The 25470-nt window shown below is 37.4% G+C and overlaps 1 protein-coding gene across 3 annotated transcripts in view; it reads right to left on the minus strand.

Annotated features, from left to right (window-relative positions):
* LOC122795590 (zinc finger protein 501-like) overlaps positions 1-25470 on the minus strand; it is an 837702-nt gene that overhangs the window by 262804 nt on the left and 549428 nt on the right. For 2 of the 3 annotated variants that reach the window (XM_044063845.1, XM_044063844.1), the window contains exon 3: positions 5754-5864. In XM_044063845.1, the coding sequence (XP_043919780.1) occupies positions 5754-5864 (111 nt within the window). Of the gene's footprint in view, positions 1-5753; positions 5865-7547; positions 7800-25470 lie in introns of those variants that run through there. The other variant, XM_044063846.1, reaches the window with a different exon arrangement.

Below are 25470 nucleotides of genomic sequence, written 5' to 3' on the forward strand. Positions count from 1 at the left end.
GATGACCACACCCTTTTGTTATGCTTCATCCTGCAGGTCCATAATTCTGCTATGTTGCCGTTCTCTTGTTCTACCACCTCAGCATACAGATGACCACACCCTTTTGTCATGCTTCATCCTGCAGGCCCATAATTCTGCTATGTTGACATTCTCTTGTTCTGCCATCCTCTTGTTCTACCATCTCAGCATGCACGGGCTGGATAAAGTCTGGAGGAAAGGAGATTTGATGTTTCATCTCTGCTGTTCCCTTAGCAGTGCGATCCAAGGCAGCTGGTGAGTCTTTTCAGTAACGCCACTCATGGTATTTGTGTTTTCAATCTCCAGAGACTGCAAGCTGACTTAAAATGAATGCACTCATGCAAAGAGCTTAAGTATTGATTCAGTGATGTTCCAAGATCCAGGGGTTGGAGAGTTGGGTCAGTAATTTCTGCAGCTAGCTCAGCAGCCAATGTCATCATGGTATAGGGCTGTGGAACTGCCAATTGTTTATCTGACTTGAGGACGAAGTAGGAGCAAGAGTAAGTTTTTTTTTTCAAGCAAACCCTTATATATTTGACTACATTCAATTACAAACACCTGATGTCTAATTCCTTGCATCTTTACATCACTGCAGCTAGACCGGAAATCTTTACTTAAGTATTCATAACTAAGCTGTTATCAGCCAGAGTTTAAAGGTTCATAGGTGTTTACTAGGCTAACAACCACAAGGGCCTTCTTAAGCCTAGCCATGCATCCCAAATCTCTGACAAGTTCTGACACACTTGATAAGTGCAAGCATAGGCCTGGGAGATGAGCCATTTACAGACTACCTGTTTGCATTAGAGACATAGGTGCCAAACCAGGGATGAATTTCTGATTTCCCATCCAATTATCCAAGTTGCACTTGAATTGGGTTAGGGAAAAACTGCACACATAAAATGTACAGAAACTACACAGAAATGTACACTATCAGTCTTTTTGTGTATTTCTCAACATGGACCAAGCAAACACAGCCTTAAGATGAATAAACCCAGTCCTCTTGATGTAAAAACACAGTAGGAGAGACCCACAACTGCAATGTTAAGACAAACCACTTAACTAACTGGAAATCCCTTGCTGAAGGTAATTTCAAGACAGTTAACAGTAAGAGGAAGAGCAAGGCATTTGATGCAATACCTCACTCGGGCACTGTCGACAAACTTACACAACTAGGTATAATTTATAACATGCTGGATAGCGAGCTGGCTCACTGATAGGACCCAGGAGGTTAGAATCAGTGCTGCCATCTTCACAGAGAGGCCGGTCCCCAATATAGGACCCAGGAGGTTAGAATCAGTGCTGCCATCTTCACAGAGAGGCTGGTCCCCAATATAGTCCCCCAGGGCTCTGTGCTACGCCCACTCCTCTTTGGTATCTGCTTCTTGGATGTCAAATCCAATGTCAAAAGCCTCTGGCTAGCCAGATTTGCAGATGATTGCAAACTGGGAGCAGTCACTGAATTCTCCAAGATGAGAACACCCTTCAGGAAGGTGCAATACAGGCAAATGTTTGGTACCAACACCATGGCTTAAAAATCAATGCCAAGAAATGCATTATAGTACTTTTTGGGAAATCTACCACCCTGGGTAACTAAATCTTCAATAAAACACCCTTAAGAGTTGATTCACTAGTCAAGGATCTCGGAACTGATGTAGATAGTAACCTAATCTTCAACCAACATGTGTTGAAGGTAGTAAGAAAATCCTTCTGTGTTGCTCAACTTATAAACAAGGTCAAGATACTAATGAATTCAGCCCTTATCAGGTCCATCATAGAGTATAATACCCCCTTTGGTATGTACCTGACCAGACATGTGCAGTAACTGAATGCCCAGAAAGGTTCCTTATACAAAGAATACAGGCAATAAAGATAATGTTCTATGCTGACCACCTCAAAGCCCTGTTTCTTTACTTGGGATCATACAGACTTCCGAGAGGTGGTCTTTACCTGGTGTACAAGGCATCCCTGGACTCTGTTTTGATGAATCTTTTGCACACCTGCAAAACAAACTACATCAGAACTACTAGATTAAAAGACTCAAATTTTGCTTGCAACATAAACAGGACACATTAGACAGGTATATTTTTCACAGAATTCCCATTCTCTGGAACATTTTCTCCATCTGTGTGAAGCAGAGTTCCTCCCTGTCCCTAGTTAAGTGTAACTTGGACCTATGGATGGGTAGTTGGAATGTCACCCCTATTCTAGATCCTATGTCTCTGATGGACAGAGTTAGTAAACCACCCCTTATAAATCAAATTTGTGGGTCACATTTGGGTTGCATGGCTAGGCTTTTAACCCTAGTGGTGGTTAGCCTAGTAAACAACAGCTATTTACCTATGAACAACAGCCTATGCAGAACTGTTCGCAAAAACACTATACAAACATGTATATGGCTGCATAAAGACTGCTGTACCTACCAGAAGTAAGCCTAAAACAAATCCCAAAACAAACCACACTGGTGGACTCCTAATCTTAACAGGGTATATAATAAAAGGAAAAAAAGTCATGGCAAAAATCAGAAAGAGAAACTCTCATAATGACAAAATCTCACTAATTAAACAGGAAACTAAGAGGGCTAATTAATTAAAACAAGGCCAATTAAAAGGTCAGGATAGCCTCTCAGGTTAAAAACAACCACAAGGCCTTCCACAGCTATGACTGAAACCTCAAGGGTAACACGAAATAGTGTGCAGAACTAGTGGTAAATGATATAACTTCACTGAGCAGAGTGACGCAGCAAATCTGCTAGTCAACAAATTCTGCTCAAACCTCACCAGCATGTATCCAAGGTAATAAGAATATCATTCTACATTGCTCAATTTATATGTAAGAATATGGCATCCACGTCCAAGGAAGTTACAGTACTACTCGGCCCTTTTCAGACCATTCACTGAGTACAATGCCCCATTCAGCATGTACCTGACTAGACAAATGTAAAAGCTAGAATGCCCACAGAGGTTCCTCACCAACAGAATACAGGGTATTAACACATTGTCGTATACAGACCACCTTAGAGCCCTGTCTTTATACTTGGTCTCCTATAGGCTGCTGAGAGGCAATCTGTGTGCTTGGCATACAAGGCATCCTTAGATCCAGGCCTGATGGAGCTTCTGTACACCCATAAAATGAACAGCACCAGAAACACTAGATCCAGGGATTTTAACTTGCTTGCAACATAAACAGAGCTTATTGGTGAGGCAGATATTGGTTTTAAAGGATCTCTATGCTTTGGAACAGGCTCCCCATCCATGTGAGGCAGAGTACTTCCCTAACTCTTTTTAAACATAAATGGGAAATTGCAAGTTCATCTCTGGACTGGCCCCATGTCTCAAAGACCGGCTGGATCTCATGTCACCTGCAAACAGAGGCTGACAGTAAACATTCCCTAGCACCCCCATTCACATAACTTTTTATCAACGCCCATAACTAACATACCCCTCATAACTAATATAACCCTACTAACATACCCTTACAATTTAGACGCACAAGTTCCAAGGGGACACAGTTAGCTTGGGCTGTGTGGCTAGGCTTATAAAGGACCTGATGGTCAACAGTCTAGTATATATCTATGAATCTATAAACTGCAATAATGTTAGTCTGCAAGAGGTTGAATATGAAGTAAGTGGATTTGAATGAAAAGAGCATTTTTCAAGGAATGTAAGGTGAAGGTTGAATGTGTTGTGGGGGATGGAGCCAGTTTAGGCAGGATATCAAGTACTGAGCTCAATGACAGATACGAAAGAAAATCCAGGGAAACCACTAGAATCCTGAGGAAAAAGTAGTGTTTGCATTATCAGAGTGACGGTTTTGCAGTACTAGTGTTAAAAGAAGAACCAGGCTATGCAAGGGTACTGTAAAACAGTCAATGTGCCAGAGTCAATGATGTGTGGAGTCAAAAGGGTGGTGTCAGAGAACATTTTGAAAGGTTAAGTAATGATTTATTTATTTATTTACTGGGAAATTCCAACTGGACACAAGTCCTTTTTCAGTGGAGGCCCGGACAGAAAAGCACCACAGAACAGTAAATAAGCAGCGGAGTACATGAAGAACAACTGAATATGCATACAATAGCAAATAATACATACTGCAGCAAATATGAGCTATACCATACTATATGAAACATAGTAATGAACAGATATACCAATATCTAGCTACAGGTTAGGAATAAAGGTACAGATAGTACTAAGCCCAAACAGATACTGTTCTAAAAAGAGCGTAGTGGTCTACTGGAGCAGTACGGCTGGAGAAGGTTTTGAAGTGATGGGACTTTAAGAGGATGGTTTACGAACTTGTGGGGTAGAGAGAGTTGATTCAGGTGAAGAAGTTGAGGGTGTTCAAGCCAGTCAAGTTCTCTAAGTCAGATACAGTGGTGGCTGCGATAAGATGCACCAGTGGCAAACTTAGCAATTTTATTGTAGCAAGCCTTGAGCTTCTTTAGGTCTGTTTGTCTAAGGTAGGTAAGTATAGAAGAGGCGTAAAGTGGAGATTAGGTGGGAATTGTTGCAGAAATTCTGGCGGTCTTGGTGAGGAATTGTTTGTTTCTCTACAATGCACCTAGTTTTTTGTGAACTTTGTTATGGTAAGAGAAATGTGAGTGTCAAATCTGAGATTGTTCTCAATCTCAACACCAAGTAGTTTGGTGTGTTCAGTTGGGGAGATGACGGTATTGTCTTTGGCTAGAATATTAAAGTGGGGGATAACTGGGTTATATTTAGTGGACTGGAAGATAAGAATTTCTAGAAGAAAAGAAAGATTTCTAGAAGAACTTTTGTTTTTGAGAAATATATGCTGTTGTATGCTGTTGAGATCTATATATACTTCCAGTGGTTTTACAGATATTCTAACAATATGCTTTAAGGAATGAAACTGTGCATGGTAGAAGTCGCAGTAACCTTCCACAACAGCAGTATTATTTTGTATATTCTTAGAAAGAAGTTGTGTTCTTCATTGCCAGATTACTTTTAAATTATGAAAACAGTCCTAAACCAAATGCATTAATGGACTTTTAACCATTTGCCCATCAAAACCCTGAGACATAATGTAAATACATTCTGCAACATTACCTAAAATAGTAGGAAACTTGATTTAAATTGTATAAGAGAAACTATTACTGACATTACCTTTATTAGTATTACTAGTGTAAAAAAAAAATCAATAAATAAATTAGTATCATATTAGTACCTAAGAGAATGAAATACCATGCCTGGAAAGACACTACTACACCTCTCATTCATGAGAAAGAATTAAGGTAGATGCTAACATAATTTATTTCAATATCTTCTGTGACAGCCTAAAATATTATATCTGTCTGAAAAAAAAAAAAAAAAAAAAAAACACAAAAAATAATTCTCAAAGTGTGGACTAATGGACTGATGAATGTTTCCAAAGTGGAAGCAGGAAATAAACCAGACTGAAAACAACTTTTCACGAAAAAAAAAAAGCTGGAATATCAGCATGAAGAAAATGAATCCAAACATGCATCTGGGCAACACAGATTTTCATAACACAGCGCAAGATCACTGTCCAAAATCTTCGTCAAGTCTCTGAAGCAGTCCAACTCAGTAGAGTGACAGATAGCTGTATGTCAGCATCATATTTGGCTCAAAGGTCAGAACACCCTACTACAATAACCAACAGCAGCTATGTAAATCTGACACTTGCCCAGCTATTCCTCCCACTTAACCACTGTTACCCCAACAGCATAGCAGCTCTATAAGGAATTGACTACTTACCTAAGACATGTTCCTCATTCCGCTGTATGCTGGCTTCCTGCTTTATATCACGAGGATGGACTTCATCCTTCTTAAAGAGCAGCAATAAGCATTCCTTTGGGATGCTGTAACCTAATAAGAAAAGGAAAACAGAGACAGAATATCAGAAATGTTACCTTTAACCACAGAAAACTAGAGTTAACAGAATGTGGTCTTACTGTACTTGCTTGAATTAGCATCCATGAAGCCTGTTTGCCAGTATGGTGAAAGCTAGTTCCTTAAGCATCTGCAATGCAAACAGTACAGTAGATTTTTAGGTAGGCACCAGAATGTTAGGGGGTATGGCATTGGGTGCACTTGGTGCTGTATTCTCATTGCTGTCACTCAGTATAGCACTGATAAGTGCAGTTCTTAAACAGAATCATTATGCAGCTCACTGGCATGTGCACTGGAACACAGAGGTAGACAAACTGGAACCAAACTCTCCACAGTGCAAGGGAGAGGCTACTGTACATGTAGTTCGGGAGAACTAGGATCACCACCATAGACATACGGCTGTGAGAGTAAAAGGATTGCTGCCCTGCAGGCTAGGGGTAGGGGTACTCAGGAATATGTTATGCACAGGGTGGGTGGGGGAACCATCTTGTAGGTACAAAAGGCGGCTGTGACAGCTCCCAAGTATACAACAGCAGAGATGTTGACGGTGAGCAGTAGAACCTTACCCAGCAGTGCTGTCAACTAGGGATAAAATGGACATACGTAGAAGAACAGAGTGCAAGCAGTATGTGCGTTTAAATGATGTGACAAAATATTGCACATTTCACTATGTTCTACTGCACATCTGGGAACATTAAGTATGAGACCAACAACCAAGTGCTCTTAAAGTCCAGGAAAATCCTTCAAAATTATAACACAAATCCTCTGCTATTGCCCATGAGATCATAAAATTCTAATTTTGAGAACAGATAAGCAGTTTGAAAATACGACAATATATTTACAATGAAGCATGTACATTTGTTCACCTCACACCTACCTGCTAAATGAACAACTACATTCGACTCATCATTTTGAAAGAAAGTACAGGTGAAAGGCAAATGAATATGGACACATTACACATATGCCTTATACAGTCATTATGTTGGCACACGCATGCTCTGGGTAAATGTATACACATGACCAAAATGTGCAGATATAAGCAAGCAGGAATATTTCCTTGCATGAAATGCTTTATGGCAACAGGTATGACTAAAATAGACATCTACCTTTGAACTGAGCTCCCTGTGGATACGCGTACTATGTGACAATATTCTTGAACTTTTCAATTACATTTTTTGCATCTGGATCTGACTAGAACTTTATCTGATCCATACTGACTTATGTAGATGATGAAATACCTTTTTCATCATGTCTGTCATTGTGTCATAAACAGTTTTCTACCTCCTTGATGACTTATGTGTGTGACAGTATGCCATTCGTTTAGCAGACATTCACCATCTTGTTGTACAACATGGCATGTGCACCACATTAAAAAAACATGTCTGTAAGCTCTAAATGTATTACTCTTGTCTGTGCTTACTCAGCTTTCTTCCTTAAAGGGTCTTGTGCACATGATTTACTATATATATGCTGGTGTCTAGGCATTTCTGTTCATAAAAAAACGGGTTACTTGACTCTAAGACATAAATGTAACTGTTTTCCTCAACACATGAGCACTTAGTCATGGGTAATTATATATTAATGGATACTTTTGAGCAGCAGTCTGCTATGAACTGTACTTTATAAAAAAGTTCTTACTCTGCTAAACAAGTGACTTACATTAGTGAGCAAAGGCAAATATAAGAACATTCTACGGCTACATCTTTCTGTTCATGCTGGCTGGTATCATTTTGTTCTCTATATTCCTTTTCAAGTAGTTGCACGCTTCACGAATTCATGTTATGTTTCTGCTTATCAACACGTTCAGAAGGCTACAATGATGTTGACTCATTCATTGGTAGTTTTGGAAAGTTAAAACCTCTGCCAGCCTGCACACATTCTTAGATTTCTAAGAGTTTTTCTGGAAAAGTCATACGCTAAGCAAATGTAAAAATAACAGATAATGCTATTAAAAAGGAGCAAACAGCAATGTTAATGGAAAAAAAGCAACAATAATGTTTTTGTCTAAAATTTTGCAATAACAACTTGTAGTAATAATAATAACTTGTAATATCTTGGAAACTACAATCTAGACCTATAATTTCACATCATTTTTGCTCAGACACACTTGAATTTTTCACATGACAGCAAGAAATTTCTGTTTGAGCGCTTGTTTATTCAGATAATTATAGAAATATGAAAAACTATGCTTATTTGTATAATTAATACAAATACCACTGAATATATCTCAACCTGTATAACCTGCAGTACAAAAAGTTTTCTTCAACATCATTTAAAGCTTCATCTGATGCCATTAAATAATCTGCAAGTCACTTAGATTTGAAAATACTAAACACACACATGGAAATATTGAATCTCTTCATAATTACTAACAATTAGCAGTATCACCAGTACAGTGCACTATGCACAGACATGTATTTTTCTTAACTTTATCATGGCATTTCATACAATGTCCCCCAATAACATCTAGTTCTGACAGATATAAATAAGAAAATAAACACAAATAACAAATGACAAACAGGTGTCTATTTCCCCACTATGAATTGTTAATTTAGGATGCAAACTACTGTCATTTTGCTTCTTATACCACTGCTCTTTCATATGCTGAATTGGTTAAGTTGTTTGGTTAAGTCAGCCAGTCCCCAAAATGTCCGGACACCAGAAGGAGCTATGGGTGTTAATATACAAAAAATACGTCATAGGTTTGAATGAGTTCACATAACATTAATATTTCCAGGTATGGGAATCCTTACATGCAAAAGACGTCATGACTGCAAGTACATTAATACTTGTACAGTAACTGAGCTTACTGTACTGCTTATAGGTGGTTAATACTTCTGTACAGAAAGATCGCACACAGACACTGCTGCTGTTCTACCTGTAACTATCAGCATAGCTTTACTGTTGTGCACACACTAATCTAATGAACTTCTTACCTTGTTAGTAACTAAGTTTTCTTAACATGGTATTTTCTGAGGTTGGTCCTAAAGAACAGCTGGTTATAAAGTTACTACTACGTGGCGTACAACCTCTGGCAGGTGACTGATGGTGTTCAATGCTGCCCTACGCACACCAATACCAGTGTATCATACATTTTATAGCTTAGTGTCAGACATGACTTTACTTCATCAGCTTCTGGAACCCTTTTAAGGGCATTCAGTCTAGAATACTTCAATCTGAAATTATGTCTACTCCAAAGGGCATTAATAAAACACGGTGTTTGATTTTCTCCAGTATGAGATCCCACAATGCAAGCATATGTATTTCACCTTCACCAACACATTTACCCATATCAGAGCGAATATAATGAACTGCAAGAATCTTGTATTATTGCAACTTGAACAGAAATTGTCAAACTCTGAGCCACAGTTAAATATGAATGTGAGGACATCCTTTAAATTAAACATGTTAAGCAGATGTTTGCCTTGCTCATTCCATTTGTATCATTTTCTTGTGCTTAAGATGCTTATTTGAGGGGGCGTGGCCAAAGATGAACACAGGATAGCAGCAGATTTCTTCAGCTCCACCAATTTCATTACACTGACAGGAATTAATTACTTAAAAATTAATTTTTGAAGTAATTTTCTTTCTAAATATGTTTGTTTTATATAGTTCTTGAACTATATCTAAAAAAGAAAGGAAATCTTAACAATATTCCTGTCAGAAATCACTTTGGAAATTTTCCTGTCAGTTTATCAGTCTGAAATGAGTTCCAGTAAGACAAATTCTCAAGACTCCAGCATCAAGAAAGAACTTCAGTCTCTGATAATTATAATCCAGCAACTTACTGCTAAGATGGATAAAATGGATACTAAAATAGACACCTTCATAGAAAAAACTACAAAACAAATAGACTTGTTACATATAGACCTGCAACAACAGAAGATCCAGATGACAGGCATAGAAGAAGCTGTGAATGACATGGAAAATAGAATCCAAGAAGAGGAAATCAACATTGAGTTTCTGCTGAAACAAAATACACATTTACAAACAAAGCTGGATGACCTGGAAAATAGATCTAGGTGCAATAACATTAGGATTTTTGGACTGCCAGAAAATATTGAAGGTAACAATATTACTTCTTTTTTAACAACATGGCTCCCTAAAACTTTAGACTTACCAGAAGCATTCTCTTTTGGTATCGAAAGAGCACATAGATCTATAGCTAATTCTAACTCTAACAAAAAATATCCTAGATCAGTTATAGTTAGATTTCTATCATCTTTTGATAAAGAGATGGTTCTTAAATCTGCTTGGGCTAAAGCTCCTGTTAAGATTAATGAGACAACTGTGCGTTTTGACCATGACTATTCTTCCATGGTAATAGCTAAAAGAAAAGTTTTTCTGCCAATAATAAGGGAGCTTAAAAAAGCACAGTTTAAAACATACCTTCTGTTTCCTGCCAAGCTTCCTGATGGTCCTAAAATTTTCGATGACTTAGACTTCTGCTTTACTGTTTATCAAAAAAAATAAGATTTTGGATAAAATAGAGGAAATGGAATGGGCTAGTCCTTCATTAAAGAGACTGGCAACTGAAACTTCGTGGAAGACTTCAGAGAAGAAGAAGAGACTAAAAAACAAATGATTTGTTCTATGTTTTTTTTTTCTCTCATCATTTTATTTCATTATTAATCTTTTTAAATATAGTTCCTGCATTTCCAGAAAGCCACAAATATTTTGAAAAAGATTTAATCAAAGTTATTCTCTGTGTGCAAAGAAATGTTTTGTTTCATAACCAGTCAAAATATCTGAAGATTTAATGGCAAGCTGTGATTCAATTTGTTTCTCTTTCTGAAAAAGAAGTAAGGTCAGTAATTTGATACATTTTTTCTTTATCTTTTTTTTTCTTCTCCTTTTCTTCTTTTCTTTGTTTAAACAATGACATTCTATTTAGATTATGTAGTGGGTAAAGGGTGGGGAGGGCAGGGAGAGAAGAGTAATGAAAATATAATTAATAGAATAATAACATATTTATTCCTTGTAAAAAGTTTATATGTTCTTCAAATGCTATTCCTAATTATACTTTCTTGATTATACTGCTTATGCTTGTTTGTAAATAATCTGTCATGCTTTAACTAATAATAATTAGAACTAAATAATAGTAAATAATATGTTTTATTTTTAACTATATTAATATAAACAGTAAGTAATATTTCATTGTATATACTTCTTATAGCTTTCTCTTACATTTTTTTTATTTCTGCCTTACACCCTTTTATTTTCTACTCTATTTTTCTTTTCTTTATTAATATATAGAAATGCTTTTGATCATATAGACACAGTAAATAATAAGATTTGCATAAAAATTGAGTTGGGACAAAAATATTGAGTTTTATTACTTATTAATAATTTTGGGCTTAATTTTACTTACATAGAGGCTGTAATAACCTGTAAAATACATTGTGAAGGTTTTGTCATGTTTAGATGCATTTACACTGCTAAATGAATGTTTGTCACTAGTTTTTAATAAGTTTCCTGCCAAAATGTTAAGGGAGACAATCTGGGATGTGGGCTGTCTCATGCACAGTGTCCATGAGCTACTTCAAAAGCTTCAACTCTCAGAATTCTCACAGAGAAGCTGAAAGCAGTTAGTCTAACCTTTGACCTAGATATCACACTGACACATCACAGATTCAGGAAGAACACTCTACCAGGAAATAGAAATGATACAAATGCGACTATGTGAAGGAAAATGAACTCTTTAACATCTAAATGTGAGTTATTTTATATAATTACTTAAATATCTATGTTATAATTCATAAAATATGTCAGTTATAATGAGTTTAAATGATGAAGTTTCTTGTAGTAAGTAAATGTCTTATTTTAGAAGGCATAGAAAATGAAACATTTATTCAAGTGTTTTTGAAAATCTACTTAACAGCAGCATAATAATCTGTGTTAAAAACTTATGTTCCAAACATATACATTACTATAACTCATTTAATTAATCTGATTGACAAGCATAAATAATTTTATAACTCTATTCTGGAAGAAATTGTCATGTGATATATTTTAAAGCAGTAGTTTAGCATGGTTGTAAAATCTGGTTACTAAAATGTGTTTGCTGTGCATTATTTTGTATAAAGCAGACAGATTTATTGTAGGGACAGCAAGTAGGATAGTGCTTAGCAGGGACACAACTCAGTGAGATCAGATATATATATATATATATATATGTGTGTGTGTGTGTGTGTGTGTGTGTGTGTGTGTGTGTGTGTGTGTGTGTGTATGTGTATGCATATATATATATATATATATATATATATGTGTGTATGAGTGTGTGTGTGTGTGTGTATATATATATATATATATATATATATATATATGTGTATATATATATGTGTGTGTGTATGTGTGTGTGTATGTATATATATATATATATATATATATATATATATGTGTGTGTGTGTGTGTGTGTGTGTGTGTGTGTGTATGTGTGTGTGTATGTGTGTGTGTGTGTGTGTGTGTGTATGTGTGTATATATATATATATATATATATATATATATATATATATATATATGTGTGTGTGTGTGTGTGTGTATATATATATATATATATATATATATATATATATATATATATATATATATGTGTTTTTTACAATAATGCAAGTGTTTCTGAGTATCTGCATAACTATGCAGTATGATTTATAACAATTTCTATGAATACAATATTTTATTCTATTGACAATAATGAATTTGAGTAAATGCTCATATACAAGCAATTCAAGGTTTTTTTGGAAGCTGTTAATTGCATTTACATGACAGAAAATAGATGCATCTTAATATATGTAATGTCTGAATCATATTAGCCAAAGTTTTTGATTTAAATGAATGTTAGAACTTATTTTTCTCTCCTCTTGATTTCTAACATCAAGATTATTTGAATACAAGTGTTTTATATTACATAGATGTATATAGTAGTATGAACAGTTTTTAAAAAAAAAAGTTTATTTTAGTTTATATGATGCTGTTTTACCAAATGTGTAGTCTTGTCTTGCTAGATAATTGAATTGAAAACTGTTAACCTCAGTTAAATATAACTAGTATTAAATTGATAAGGTGGTAGCTGAGGTACTGCTGCTTAGGGTAGGGGTTAACTTGAGTGGTAAATACTACTCTAAGTTGGAGTTTATAACTCCAGGCTGGATGCAAGGTTTAATCCTTACATTATTTTCACTTGTTCATTGTTATTTGTATATAGTTTTGACAACCACAATATATTTTGTACACTCATTGTCACTACAAACAAAATTGAATCCTATACAAAATCCCATAAGAGATTCAATAAATACAGCTATATTTAAAGGTACACCTAAAGGAGGAGATGTAACATTACTTATCTTGTTATTTGTTATTTTGATCATAAGATTCTTAAGTTTTAAAAATGCCAAATGACATCTTTAAAAGGAATTTCTTTAAACATTAATGGATTGAATAATCCGTGTAAAAGGGCAAGCCTAATAAGATACATTAATTTACATAAGGCCAACTTAGTCTTCCTGCAAGAAACCCATCTCTTGAAAAAATATTGATAAACTAGCCACAAACAAATATACAGTATTGGTTAGTTCAGAGCACACTCAGAAAAAAGTGGCTATTTTATGGAATAAAAGTATGCCCATTCCTAAAACCATTAAGTCTTATCAGGATGACAAAGGAATGTTTTGTATGGTTACAATACAAATTAACATAAAGTTTCTGATAAAGGTAAACTTTCATACATACATAAAATTATCAGACAAGAAACTTTTACAGTGTAGATTCATACTGGAATTATTTCACTTCTATTAATGGGGACCCACCAAATCAACAAGATAAACAATATATATTGGAATCTGCTTATAGAACTACGTCTTCCATTGTCTGGAGACTTTATACATGGAAATTTTTACATAGATCTTTTATACACCTTTGATGATGAATAAAATAAATAATAAAGATAATTTATGTAAGAGATGTAATGTAGAAATTAATGCTGACTGGGCTCATATGTTTTATGACTGTATAAAATTGAAAGAATACTGGAAGTCAATTAATGAATTTTTGCAGGCTCTTTTTACAGATAATTTCATTATTTCTAAATCTCTTATATTATTCAACACACCTGTACCTCAAAGTGTTAAAAGGTTAAGCTTCCCTTGTTATGGTCTATTCTAGCAGTGGCTAGGAAAATAATAACTAGAAATTGGATTTCAGATACACCTCCTTCGTTCAATGAATTTAAAAATGTTATGAATATAGTGTGCCATATGGAAATAAACACAATTAGGACAAGAACAACTAGAAAAACATCTTATTATATTGTATGGGATAATTTACAAAATTTGTTAAAAAAATTCTAATTTCAATAGCACGGTATTTTAGTTTAATTAATTGATCTGATTGTAGTGGATGTCTTTGTAAATACTTTAGTTGTTTTGTTGAATATTATAATAATACCTATTTTTAATTACTTGTATAAAATTGTTATGATATTTCTCTTATATGTTAAAACAATAAACCTGTTTTGAAAAAAAAAAAAAAAAAAAAAAAAAAAAAAAGATGCTTATTTGTGGTGCTGAATACTACAAATTAAGTATCACAATTAAGTTGCACTCTAACAATAGCACTCATTAGTATGACTGGCACCTTACTTATACAGGCAAACATAACCCTAATCCTAAAACCCTAACCCCAACCCTACCTTAGAAAAAGCATTGCTGAACATTCAGACACGCACAACACCTACACCTGCACACATGCAGAACACAAAATCTATTCCCAGTGCTTGTGAGTGTTCTAACCCACAACGACTAGCATACAATCCCAACCCTAATGCTGAAAGTCAGTATATCCAAATTTTTCAGCATTAAAATCATAAACCCACATTTACCTTACTCTCAAGCGTACCATCTTTCCTCTGTTGACATCTTCCACAATTGATGAGTGCTCTTGACAAATTTTCATAGCACTTCACTGTTGATTAATCAGTGTGAAATGTACCCAAAAAAGTATATAAAGTTTATAACTGAAGTTTTTAACTGCCTTCTGTTGGTAATACAGAAATTGTACACAAGATGTGAATGTATAGCAATCATATAAAACTGAATTTGAACATTTTCTGCCTTGTGGTTACAAGATCTGTTGGTATTCCTAGGCCAGGAAGCTATAAGCTGCAAGCATTTTGTAAGGAGACAGCTAGACAAAAGCAGGAAAGGAAACTCTTTAGAAGATGAATGTGAAACATCTGGATTTATGAGGTAAAGGAACTGGCACGGGCTTTCTGCAATTGCATCTCTCCTGTAATGTCTTCTGGAAATGCAATCAGTGTAGTTCATGGCTTATTGATTGTTTTAGTTAACGGATATTAGGAGAAGGTTTAGCTGTAGACGGAGGTTTTGCATCTTGTAAATGGTTTATTCAGATTATTTTTTCTGTTCAGGTTATACCTCTCTGCATATCTAACTGGCTTATCTCATTCTTTAAGTATTTTAACTTATTCACTTGTAAAAACACTGATCGAGTGTCTGTTTTCTTAGGACATTTATTCCTATCTGGTGAAAAGCTTTTGGCATCTCCTCTAATTGGCAATATTGCAGTGTTACATACTGCAATTTCTGTGTATAAGTTCAGCTTATTATCAGGAGTACAACTGTAACTGGGAGTTTTCTATTTAAATAATCTGGGGTGGTAGCAGCTTCCTACTTTGGGTCAGGACAGAAGTCTATAATGTTGGAGAATACGACCAGCCTTCCCTGAAATTTGTATCCCTGCACATGTATGTGTGGGGGTGTCTGCATATATGTAAGAGTTTATTGAAAGTACAGTTGCTGTGGGCACTTCAGTACTGGTAAAGCCCAGTAAAAGTGTTGAGAAAGGGGTCTGGGCAGCTCATACAGAAACTAAGTTTGATGGGGTGTTCAGTGTGAAGCCCAATCTTTGGTGTGGGCGGTGTACATTTATACCCAGAGCAACAGTGCATATTTCTTGCATTAAGTTGAGACCAGGCTGCACTTAATGTGCTGTTCAGTAATTCACGTTTGTGTGCTTTATTTCTACTTTAATCTGTTTAGTACCAGTGGTCTGACTTCATAGACCATACTACTCATGACCATTACGCTAATTGATTGGAAGGTACTACAGCAGACCCAAGGAATGTAAACACTGTCCTCCCATACATCACAGTGACAAGTAATGGTGTGTGTACTGTAACTGGACTCCTTTAGCCTGTAAAGTAATTTTGTTATTGAAAGTATGCCTGCACTTGCAGACAACGGTAAATATACAGAGGTATGGACTGTACAGCAGCTGCACAGTTTAGCTAGAATAGCAAAGTATAAAGAAATGAGCTCTGCGAAATATGCCAATATATCAGCATCACAGCTAAAGAGTGTTAACATAAGGGAATTTCACATGGCAGTGTGTTCAAGGAGGAAGTGGTGGTCCTGTGAGCAGATGGATCACAGTCCATTAAATCTGGGGACAGCCTGGTAGGTGTTGTGGATGTGTAGCATGCGGGAAAAGTACAGTCCATCCCGTCTCCAAAGGACCATGAAGCCCTGTTGGAGTTAGAGACTTAAACATCGGGAAACAGCTGAGTGAATAAAAGTGTGAGGTACAGATGATCAACAAGCTGAAAGAACAGAAAAGCATCTTCATAGTGAAAGGGAAATGATGGTCCTTCACCAAAAGACAGATTAGTAATGTAGAGAAGTAAAGCTGAACCCCAGATGCCAAGAAAAGTCCCAAATTATTTCTGCAGCGTGAAGAAAAGCATGACTTTAATAGTTTATTTTGGGCATCTGAAAGGATGGGCAATCTACATTAACTGAGCTTGGGCCGTGTGTGCGACAACTCCTCTGCTCATGTTTAAAGCAATATATGTTGCCTCAAAGATAGCAGATCTAGATTGCTTGAATTATACAACTATGTTTATTTGAATGTTTTAAACAGACTCCATAAGCACACAAAGAAAAACAGAGCATACAAGAAGGGCAGATGAAACTGAGCGGCTATATGGTAGCAATTGCCTTCAGAGGTGAGCGAGTAGATGTCACAATGCTACTGTATCTTTTGGTAAGGGAACAAGCACTTGTTGTTCTGCCTGAGGACATTAGAATCTGACTGGCAGTCCAGGAGTGTAACACTGCTGAAAAGTTGGTGAGAAATGGGAACCTCTGTCTAGCCAGTAGGTCACAACTGCACAATGAAGGGGTATGCAGCACTACACATGGGTATAAATGAACCTATGGGGGTAGCTTAAGCCATCTCATCTAGTTCCATGGGCAAAGAGGGAGGTCACCAACTCTAGTACACATCTGAGTCTTTAGTCAAATGTTTTTTGTGTAACCAAGGGGGCATACACAGCACTAATATTCAGTAAGACCAGATGGGAAGAAAAATCACATGACAGTAAGTAGTGGTAGGTAACACTGACAGTGGTGGGTTTTCTGGAGACTGCCTCTGCACCAAACAACCACAAGGGTTTGTACCCTATTTTAGTGGGGGGGGGGTGTTACCAAAAAGGATCCAGCATCATCTAGAAGTATATGCAAGTCTGCAGTGGTAAATGGGAGCACCCACAGTTCACTCCAGTAAGTGCTTTGGACAGAACACATTTCCAGGTACCATTGGCTAGAATTTACTTGGATTGGGAAGGGGGCAATAGAATAAGCAGGGGCTAGTTAGCAGCAAGGAGCATGCTGAAAGGCAATAGGCTTCACTTGGAAGAGACTACTGCAAGGGGAGAATCACATACCAATAGCAAGCCTGAATTTGAGGCACTGCAACCAGAAGATACCAAACTTCCTTTGGAGAGGGAGAGAGGAAGAATACACAAAAGAAAAGAGAGCTGAAACAGAATTGGCTCTCACAGCCTACTTTACAGTTCTTTACTGAACTTGAGGGAGGTAGAAAAGGTAGCCCCCGATTCTCAACGGCATGTGGAATCCACATACTGGGAAAAAAGGTTGCTACACAGAGAATAGAGTTCTGAAGGAGAGCTAAAAGGAGAAGCAATAAAGCAGCTGGATGTACTAAGAATACTGACGGGCACATCTGTCCACAGCCCACGACATGTACTGCTCAGGCCATATGGGTATACGATATACATACAGAATGTCTGCTGGCCACATATCTGCAAAAAAATGTGATGGGCAACTACAAGATATGTCAACAGAGCCAAAAGGCTGTCAACACAGGATACAAAGCTAACGCTGCTTTGATGTCTTTGCCTGTTATGAGGAACCATTTCAGAGAGTTGCTGTGGACACTGTGGGGCTTCTTAGTACCCCATGTTCCATAGGTAAGAGGCATATGCTGACAGTAATGGCTTACACTACTAGATACCCTGAAGAATTGGTTGATAAATGCTGTGTTACATATTTTCAACAGGGTAGGCTTTCTAAGGTAAACACTGATACACAAAGATTTGAATTTCATGCCATAGGTTGGTACTAGGCTATCGGCCCTAGGGCCTATACAAGCCTAGCCATAACAATTCCCTGGCTATTTCTTCCCACAGTATTTACTTCCCTGTCAAACCTACTGGCCTATCTGTGGAAGTACTGTGGGGTAGCTCTTACCACCCACAGACAAATGATCTGTGAGAAGGTTTAACTCTATACTAATGACTGTTTCACAGCACACACAGACCAGTCCAAGTGGAAATGGGACATGTATTCTCCCCAGCTCATCTACAGGTTTTATACCCTTTCAGTTGCTCTATGGTCAAAAGGGGCCAAAAGATTAATTTATGATGAGTGGGAGGGGGACTGCCACTCCCCTCTAAGAATCTGTTGTGGTATACGTATTAAAGTTAAGGATCAGAGAGTTCATGGGGATAGCAGAAATGCACCTAGCACATACATGACACCAGAAAAAAGGTTTACTATCTCCAGCAGCCACAGCCAGAGAGAGCACTTTGCTGGGCAGAAAGTGATGGTGTTAACTCCTGTTGAGCATAATAACTGCAAGCAGTGGGGGCTCTTTCACTACTGTGAGGAAAGGCAGGTGATATTAAAGGCACCTAGACAAACACAACAGCAGCATGACCAGATAACCAGGGCCAGAAAATATTCTGGTGGACAGAAAGTAATGGTGCTTACTATTGATCGACAAGGTAAACGGAAAAACTGTAGGCATCATAGGAAGGCATTTTCATTATGCCCAACAGGAGACAGAAGTACAAACTCTAGCGTGTTAGCATAATGAAGCTCTACAATGATACAAAGGTGCATGCATTCCTTATCTGCACAGATTTCTTGATACAAGAGGAATTGAAGGGGGGACATGTGGTACACCTTTTCAGTGAGGCTTTGTCTGACACATTAGTGGATAAGGTAAATCTTTCACAGCAGTTACTTCTTTCTCAGATTCAAGTGATCTGGGCAGTACTACAGGAGTTTGGAGACATGTTTACTGGTAAGCCATGGTGTATATGATGCAACACCATATGGACATAGGGTCCCAAGGAGCCTATCAAACAGGCCTCTTATAGACTGCCTAAGCAAATTAAGCAGACCCAGAAAGAGAAACTGCAGAAGATGTGTGATGTGGGGACAATATGATAATCAGACAGTCCCTGGGTCTTACCATTGGCGATGGTGCCAAAGAAAGATGTCAGCACCAGGTTTTGTATAAACTGTAGGAAATTCAATAGACACACAGAGTCAGTTGCTTAACTCAATGCTCACAACAGATGAAGGCTTGGAGCAGTTGGAAGGGATTAATTATCCGACTACTATTAACCTGACCAAGGTTACTACCGGGTACCTTTGACATCCGCACTGACAAAAAGGTCAACTTCTGTGACCTCCTTTTGGGTTAACTTCACCAAGATTCCCTTTTAGGATGGAGAATTCTTCAACAATCTTCTACAAGTTGTTAGATCACATCATAGCAGCAGCTTGGGACTAGGCTCCTGCTTACTAGAATCTACAGATAACAATGGAAATAACATACTAGAGATGTGTTGGGTATACTAAAAAGGGCAGGGTTATCTACTGCAGCCAACAAGTGTAGGATGGGAATGGCAGAAGTATCTTACCTGGGTCATATAGTGGGTGGTGATAAGATTCAGGCAAAGCCAACCAAGATGAAGGTCTTTCAGAAATTTCCAGGGACAATGGGACATTACAGTAGATATTTGTAAATTAATCAACTGCTGGTTGATTAAGCATTGAAAATCTGACCTTATACAAATCTACTGCATAACAGGGAAACAGAAAATGTCAAATTAGAAAAATGGATCACTTAGTCCTGTGACTAAACACATCTTAGAGACAAAATACAAGAAAAAGTCCACATCTTGCTTTATGAATGAAAAGGAATTTTGAAAAATCTCATGATATTAATTTATTTTTGAGGGAGAGGGGGGAAGATTCCTTACTACATGTTTTGATTTTCTAAGTTCAAGACAGTGCAACTCCCAAAAGAATATCACCTTTGGTACACCACATGTTAAAAAAAGGACCAGTTACTTCCTTTGTTTGGGATCCTTTCTGCAGTTGCTCTTCTGTGGGAGACTTTACTGCAGCATGTTTTCCATTTCCTTTGTGAAATTCCTGCAACAGTGTTTGGTTCTATGGCAGTTTAGACTGTGCTCAGTACATCAATCTCACTCGCTGATGTCTACAGCTTGGATGTTCAAAAGAATAATCTTAATGGGACTTGAACACTTAAATTTGCCTCTTTTTGATTGGTAGCACAGAATGGTTTTGAACTACAGAAGCCTACTTTTGTTTGAGGAAATAGGTATGATAGCTGGCAAACACGATTTTGATTTGTACTTTAGTGACAGAGCGCTGTCCGGTTCGATTCTCACCTAGAGCATCTTCTGCGTGGAGACATGTGTGAATGGGCGTACCTTCGTTGAAGGTTGTGAGTCAGGGCCGGTAACGCGGCACGTAAAAATCAACTACCAATCATTAGCGGACTGGAGTTCCGCTGTGGCGATCCCTAACCGGGAAAAGCCGAAAGACACAACAACTTTAGTGACAGAGCTAGAAAAACAAAAACATGCACGTAATCAGTGGTGAGAGATTTGGGCACAAAGGTTGACAGCAAATTTCCGTTAACCACCACGTCTCCACAGTAGTAAGAAAGTATTTTTATGTTGCCCACCTCATAAGTAACAGTACTGCATCCAGAACAAAAGAGGTTAACTCCCCTATACTCCTGAATCATCGGGCCAATAATAGAGTAAAATACTACCTTTGCCTTTGATATGTACTTTACCAGGCACCTGCAGCAACTAGAAAGACCTCAAAGGTTTCTTACAAAGAAAATTCAGAGTCTTCAGCATTAGTCATACACTGACAGACTGAAATCACTGTCAGTAAATTTGTGTCTTACAGAATACTCAGAGGCAACCTCTACCTTGCATATAAAACAATCTCAGGTTATACCTCTCAACATCATAGAACACAAAATCTGGACAAAGCCATCAATGAAAATGGTACAAAGGACAAAAAATAGGGACAATTTTTAAATATTGCACTTACAAACTTGGAAAGTTGATAGAATAACAGCTTTTGCATTAGCATGAATTTTCTGAAGGATAAGAAGTCAAACTCAGATGTCTGTCATTATTTTCTAACTTCACTTTTTAATGATTTGACACTAATTTGTCAGAAAACCACAATTTTATGGAAAACGGAACAAAAATATGAGGCAAAAATCTGGATATTCTGCAAAAATCTGTGCAGTTGAGAGGTATGCAAGGGCGCCCGCAGGCAGGTGCAAGGGGGTGCACTTGCACCCCCCTGGAATCGGCTGACTAGATAATTTCAAAAAAGTTATTTTTTTATGTGCGTTCCTCTTTAAGAAGTCTGTGCTAACAGTCCAGTCGCGGGCGTGCTGACATCATCGCTCTCACTTAGAAGTTTGTGAGCGGGAACTCAGACTGCTGATTCGAGCGGGAACAGAAGATGGGGGAATAGCAAGCGGGATCGGAAGATGGGACCGGAATAGCAAGTAGCAGGATCGGAAGATGGGACCTGGAACGGGAGTAGACGGACGATGGGACACTTTCAGGTGTGTGTGTGTGTGTGTGTGTGTGTGTGTGTGTGTGTGGAACTGTCTTCGTACTCCGCAGCTGTCATTTAGAATTGTTTCAGGTTTTGGGTTATTAACATTTCGGGGGAAGGGCTTGTGAAGATTAAAACCATATAATTTATGCTGAGCTGCCACGACTGCTTTGTTGTCACGCCGAAAATGAAACAGATACTGAATGGTACTTCAGGCGAACAACATTATTTTTTCATTAAAGCTCAGGTAAGCCACACTGATTAACTGCCCGTTGTTTTGAACGACGGCATTCCACAAACGTGACTCCTCATAAGTCTGAAAGTACATTATTTTGTAGAAAAGAACTTCAAACTTTGTTATTCACGTTTTGGAATTTATCAAAGGAATGGTAAAGCAAATAGTGCAGGTACACCATTTTGCAAAGGTAAAACATTTACAGTTTGAAATAAGTTGCACGGTGTTCTATTCCGATTCAGTATCCAAAATTTCAAAGATGGCCATTTGCTGTTGTACTTGTAGCCAGAGATGGCTATGAACTTGAAACCCGAAAGTTGCATAGCTGTGGGGACTCGATTACTATTCATCTTCTGAGATGTGGAGATTTTACAACCACGACAAATGTTATCAGTGTTTTATTCACCACTTCTACATATAACAAAACACCTACAGGAGAAATCCAGTTTTTACAAACAAATCATAATTAGCAGTCTGAAATGTAAATAGAGTACCCTCATTGTAATAGTCAGGGGGCAAAAGTACATGGAACACAGATGTGTGTGTGTGTAAAATGCCCCAGGTGTACATGGTGGTGGGTAGAGAATAAGGCTTGAACCCTGTACCTTGGGCCCAAGTGGCAAGAGCCTGAATTCCCTACCCACCACCATTTGTAAAAATGTTGCAGGATTTTCACTCATACTTTTTCTGTTCCTCATAAAATCTGTGGTTTCTGCATTTTATGTCCTTGTTGCCTGACAATGACAGCTACATGTTCTCTGGTTTTATTATTGGCTGTCTGGAGTGTTTCTCCCTGGGCCTCTGCTAAAAAATTTGCTTTTTTTTCAAAGTCAGACTTTCCTGGTTAACAAATGTTAAAAAAATGGAGACATTTCAATATCAGACTTCATATTCTTCAGAAAGTGCATGGTAACAAAAGACAAAAGCTTTTATTCTAGCAATTTTCTAAATGTACAAGATGGATATTTGAAATGTATTCCTGTGTTTGGGACTGTATTCCCCCCATTATTGGCTTCATCCAGGTTTTGTGCTAGGGTTGAGAGTTATGTTAAGAACTGAATTCACTGAGTATGTTTGGGGGCTGTATTCACCCAGTATTGGCTTTGTTCAGGTAGTGTTTGGGACTGTATTCCCCCCCCATTATTGGCTTCATCCAGGTTTTGTGCTAGGGTTGAGAGTTATTGTAAGAACTGAATTCACTGAATATGTTTGGGGGCTGTATTCACCCAGTATTGGCTTTGTTCAGGTATTTATTGGCTTCATCCAGGTTTTTTGCTAATGTTGAGAGCTATGGTAAGAACTGATTTCAGTGAATATGTTTGGGGGCTATATTCTCTCATTACTGGCTTTGTCCGGGTGTTATTTGCTAAGAGGTTGAGAACTATGGTGAGAACTGAATTCACTGAATGTTTGGTGGTTGTAGTCACCCATTATTGGCTTTTCAGATCTTTTGTGCCAAGAGGTTGACAGCTGTGCTATGGTGAGAACTGAATTCACTAAATGGTAAAGTTTCAGTCTTCCTCTTTCACAAAACAGCTGATTTGGGATAGTGGTATGTTGCTTAGACAGTTTTACAGGAGGTCAACTGGGTTCAAGATGTGGCAGTGAAATGTATGGTGGTAACGCAGCATTTTATTCTAGCAACTTTCAAACATTATACAAGCAATGTTTAAAATGTGTCCCTGGTTTTGGCCTTTGTCCCCCAATAAATTTCGGCTTTTTCCAGATTTCTTGTGCTGCAAAGTTCAGAGATACAGCTGAGTGTCGAGTAGATTTTACAAGGAGCTGAGAGCTGCAGGGAGCAAAAGTTTAGTGCTGCTTATGTTTAGTCTGCTTGCATTGTTAATAGCACAACAGATAGTGTACTTGCTTTAGATGCTGAAGGCTGTGGGTTCTACTCCCACAGTAGGTAAATGCATTGCTGATGCTGTATTGTGTTGTAAACGGGGTGGATGCTGCAGTCCTTTTGGCAAAGATGCCTAGTAACTATGAACCTGTTAACAGTTTGCTATCCATTCTCTATTGCGGTATTACTAGCTTTTCATTTTTTTATTGCATACAACAAAGGCAATTTATTCTTCAAGGGTAACAGGCAGTTTATTTGTAGATTAAACAATGACATATAAAGTGTTTGCTAGCAGCAACCTCTTTATTAGTTACAAATTTCTTCAATGTGGATTTTACTACAGAGATTGTGTATATTTTTACTGATACTGGTGGACTTGAGTAGACTTTTTATGATGGAAATGTTCTGAATTGGGCAGTTTTGTCATTGGTGGATGCTTTTGTTTCATTGTTTACTGGAAAAATTTTCAAAACAATAAATTTTAAAATGCCCTTTAACAACTGTACTGTATTGTACAAGGAATATAATGTAATACAGTCAGGAAGGTGTATCAAACAGCATGTGTATGTTATGTTCGAGGGGCCTATGATTTTGAAGACAGCCCAGAGTTAATATTTGCCATTGGTAAAATGTATTTTCTCTGAAAGTGGGTTTCAGTGCTGTTTCAATGCATGAGTTTCAAGGGCAGAGAAGTTTTAATGTTAGTCTATTTTCATTGTGAGACTGCATTGCTTTAACAGATATGTATTAGGGTCTGTGCTGTAAAATGCAAAGTAAAACTTTCAAATGAAATCCTAAATCATCGCAGAACTAAAGCAGTATGCACATTGGTGTTTATGGTAAATGGGGCAAAATAACCAAGGAATGGGACATTGGAATGGCTGCAGGGGGGGGGGGCTCCATTTGACCATGATTTTGTGACCGGAGATAGCAAACCCACAGCCCCAGTTGAACTATACCCCTCAGTTGTCCATATCTTTGCAGAATGAATAGATATTTGCTGCTTATTTTGGTTTGTTCCTCATAAAATTTGTGGTTTTCTAGCAAATCATTTAGGAATGAAGCCATTAAATGACAGACATTGAGTTTCAGATGTCATAACCTTCAGAAAAATGCATGCTAATGCAAGACTGTCTTTAAGTTTATACAAGAGCAATTTTAGTAGTGTTTGTATGTTCCCCAATATATTTGGCCTTGTTCAGATTTCCTGCATTAAGAGGTTGAGAGGTACGTGCAAATCACTTTGTAGATTAGGAATATCCAAACATCTCAATTGTCCCCAATTCTGGCTCAAAATGTTGCTCTTCCTAATAATCCCTCCTCCAAAATTGCAATTTTGGAAGAAAATGTGGAGGGTTTACAATTATAACTGTAATGATCAGTTATAGATTACCTTTATTTCAGAAATGCATGTGGATACTCTTATTTTGTTAGCTGCTTCAAGTTAACTGTTAATATTAAAAGGTGTCCCTTTTTGACAGGTATTTTTG

This window comes from Protopterus annectens, chromosome 2.part2 (genome assembly GCF_019279795.1).
Source record: "Protopterus annectens isolate FY-2018-M chromosome 2.part2, PAN1.0, whole genome shotgun sequence".
Classification (NCBI taxonomy): domain Eukaryota; kingdom Metazoa; phylum Chordata; order Ceratodontiformes; family Protopteridae; genus Protopterus; species Protopterus annectens.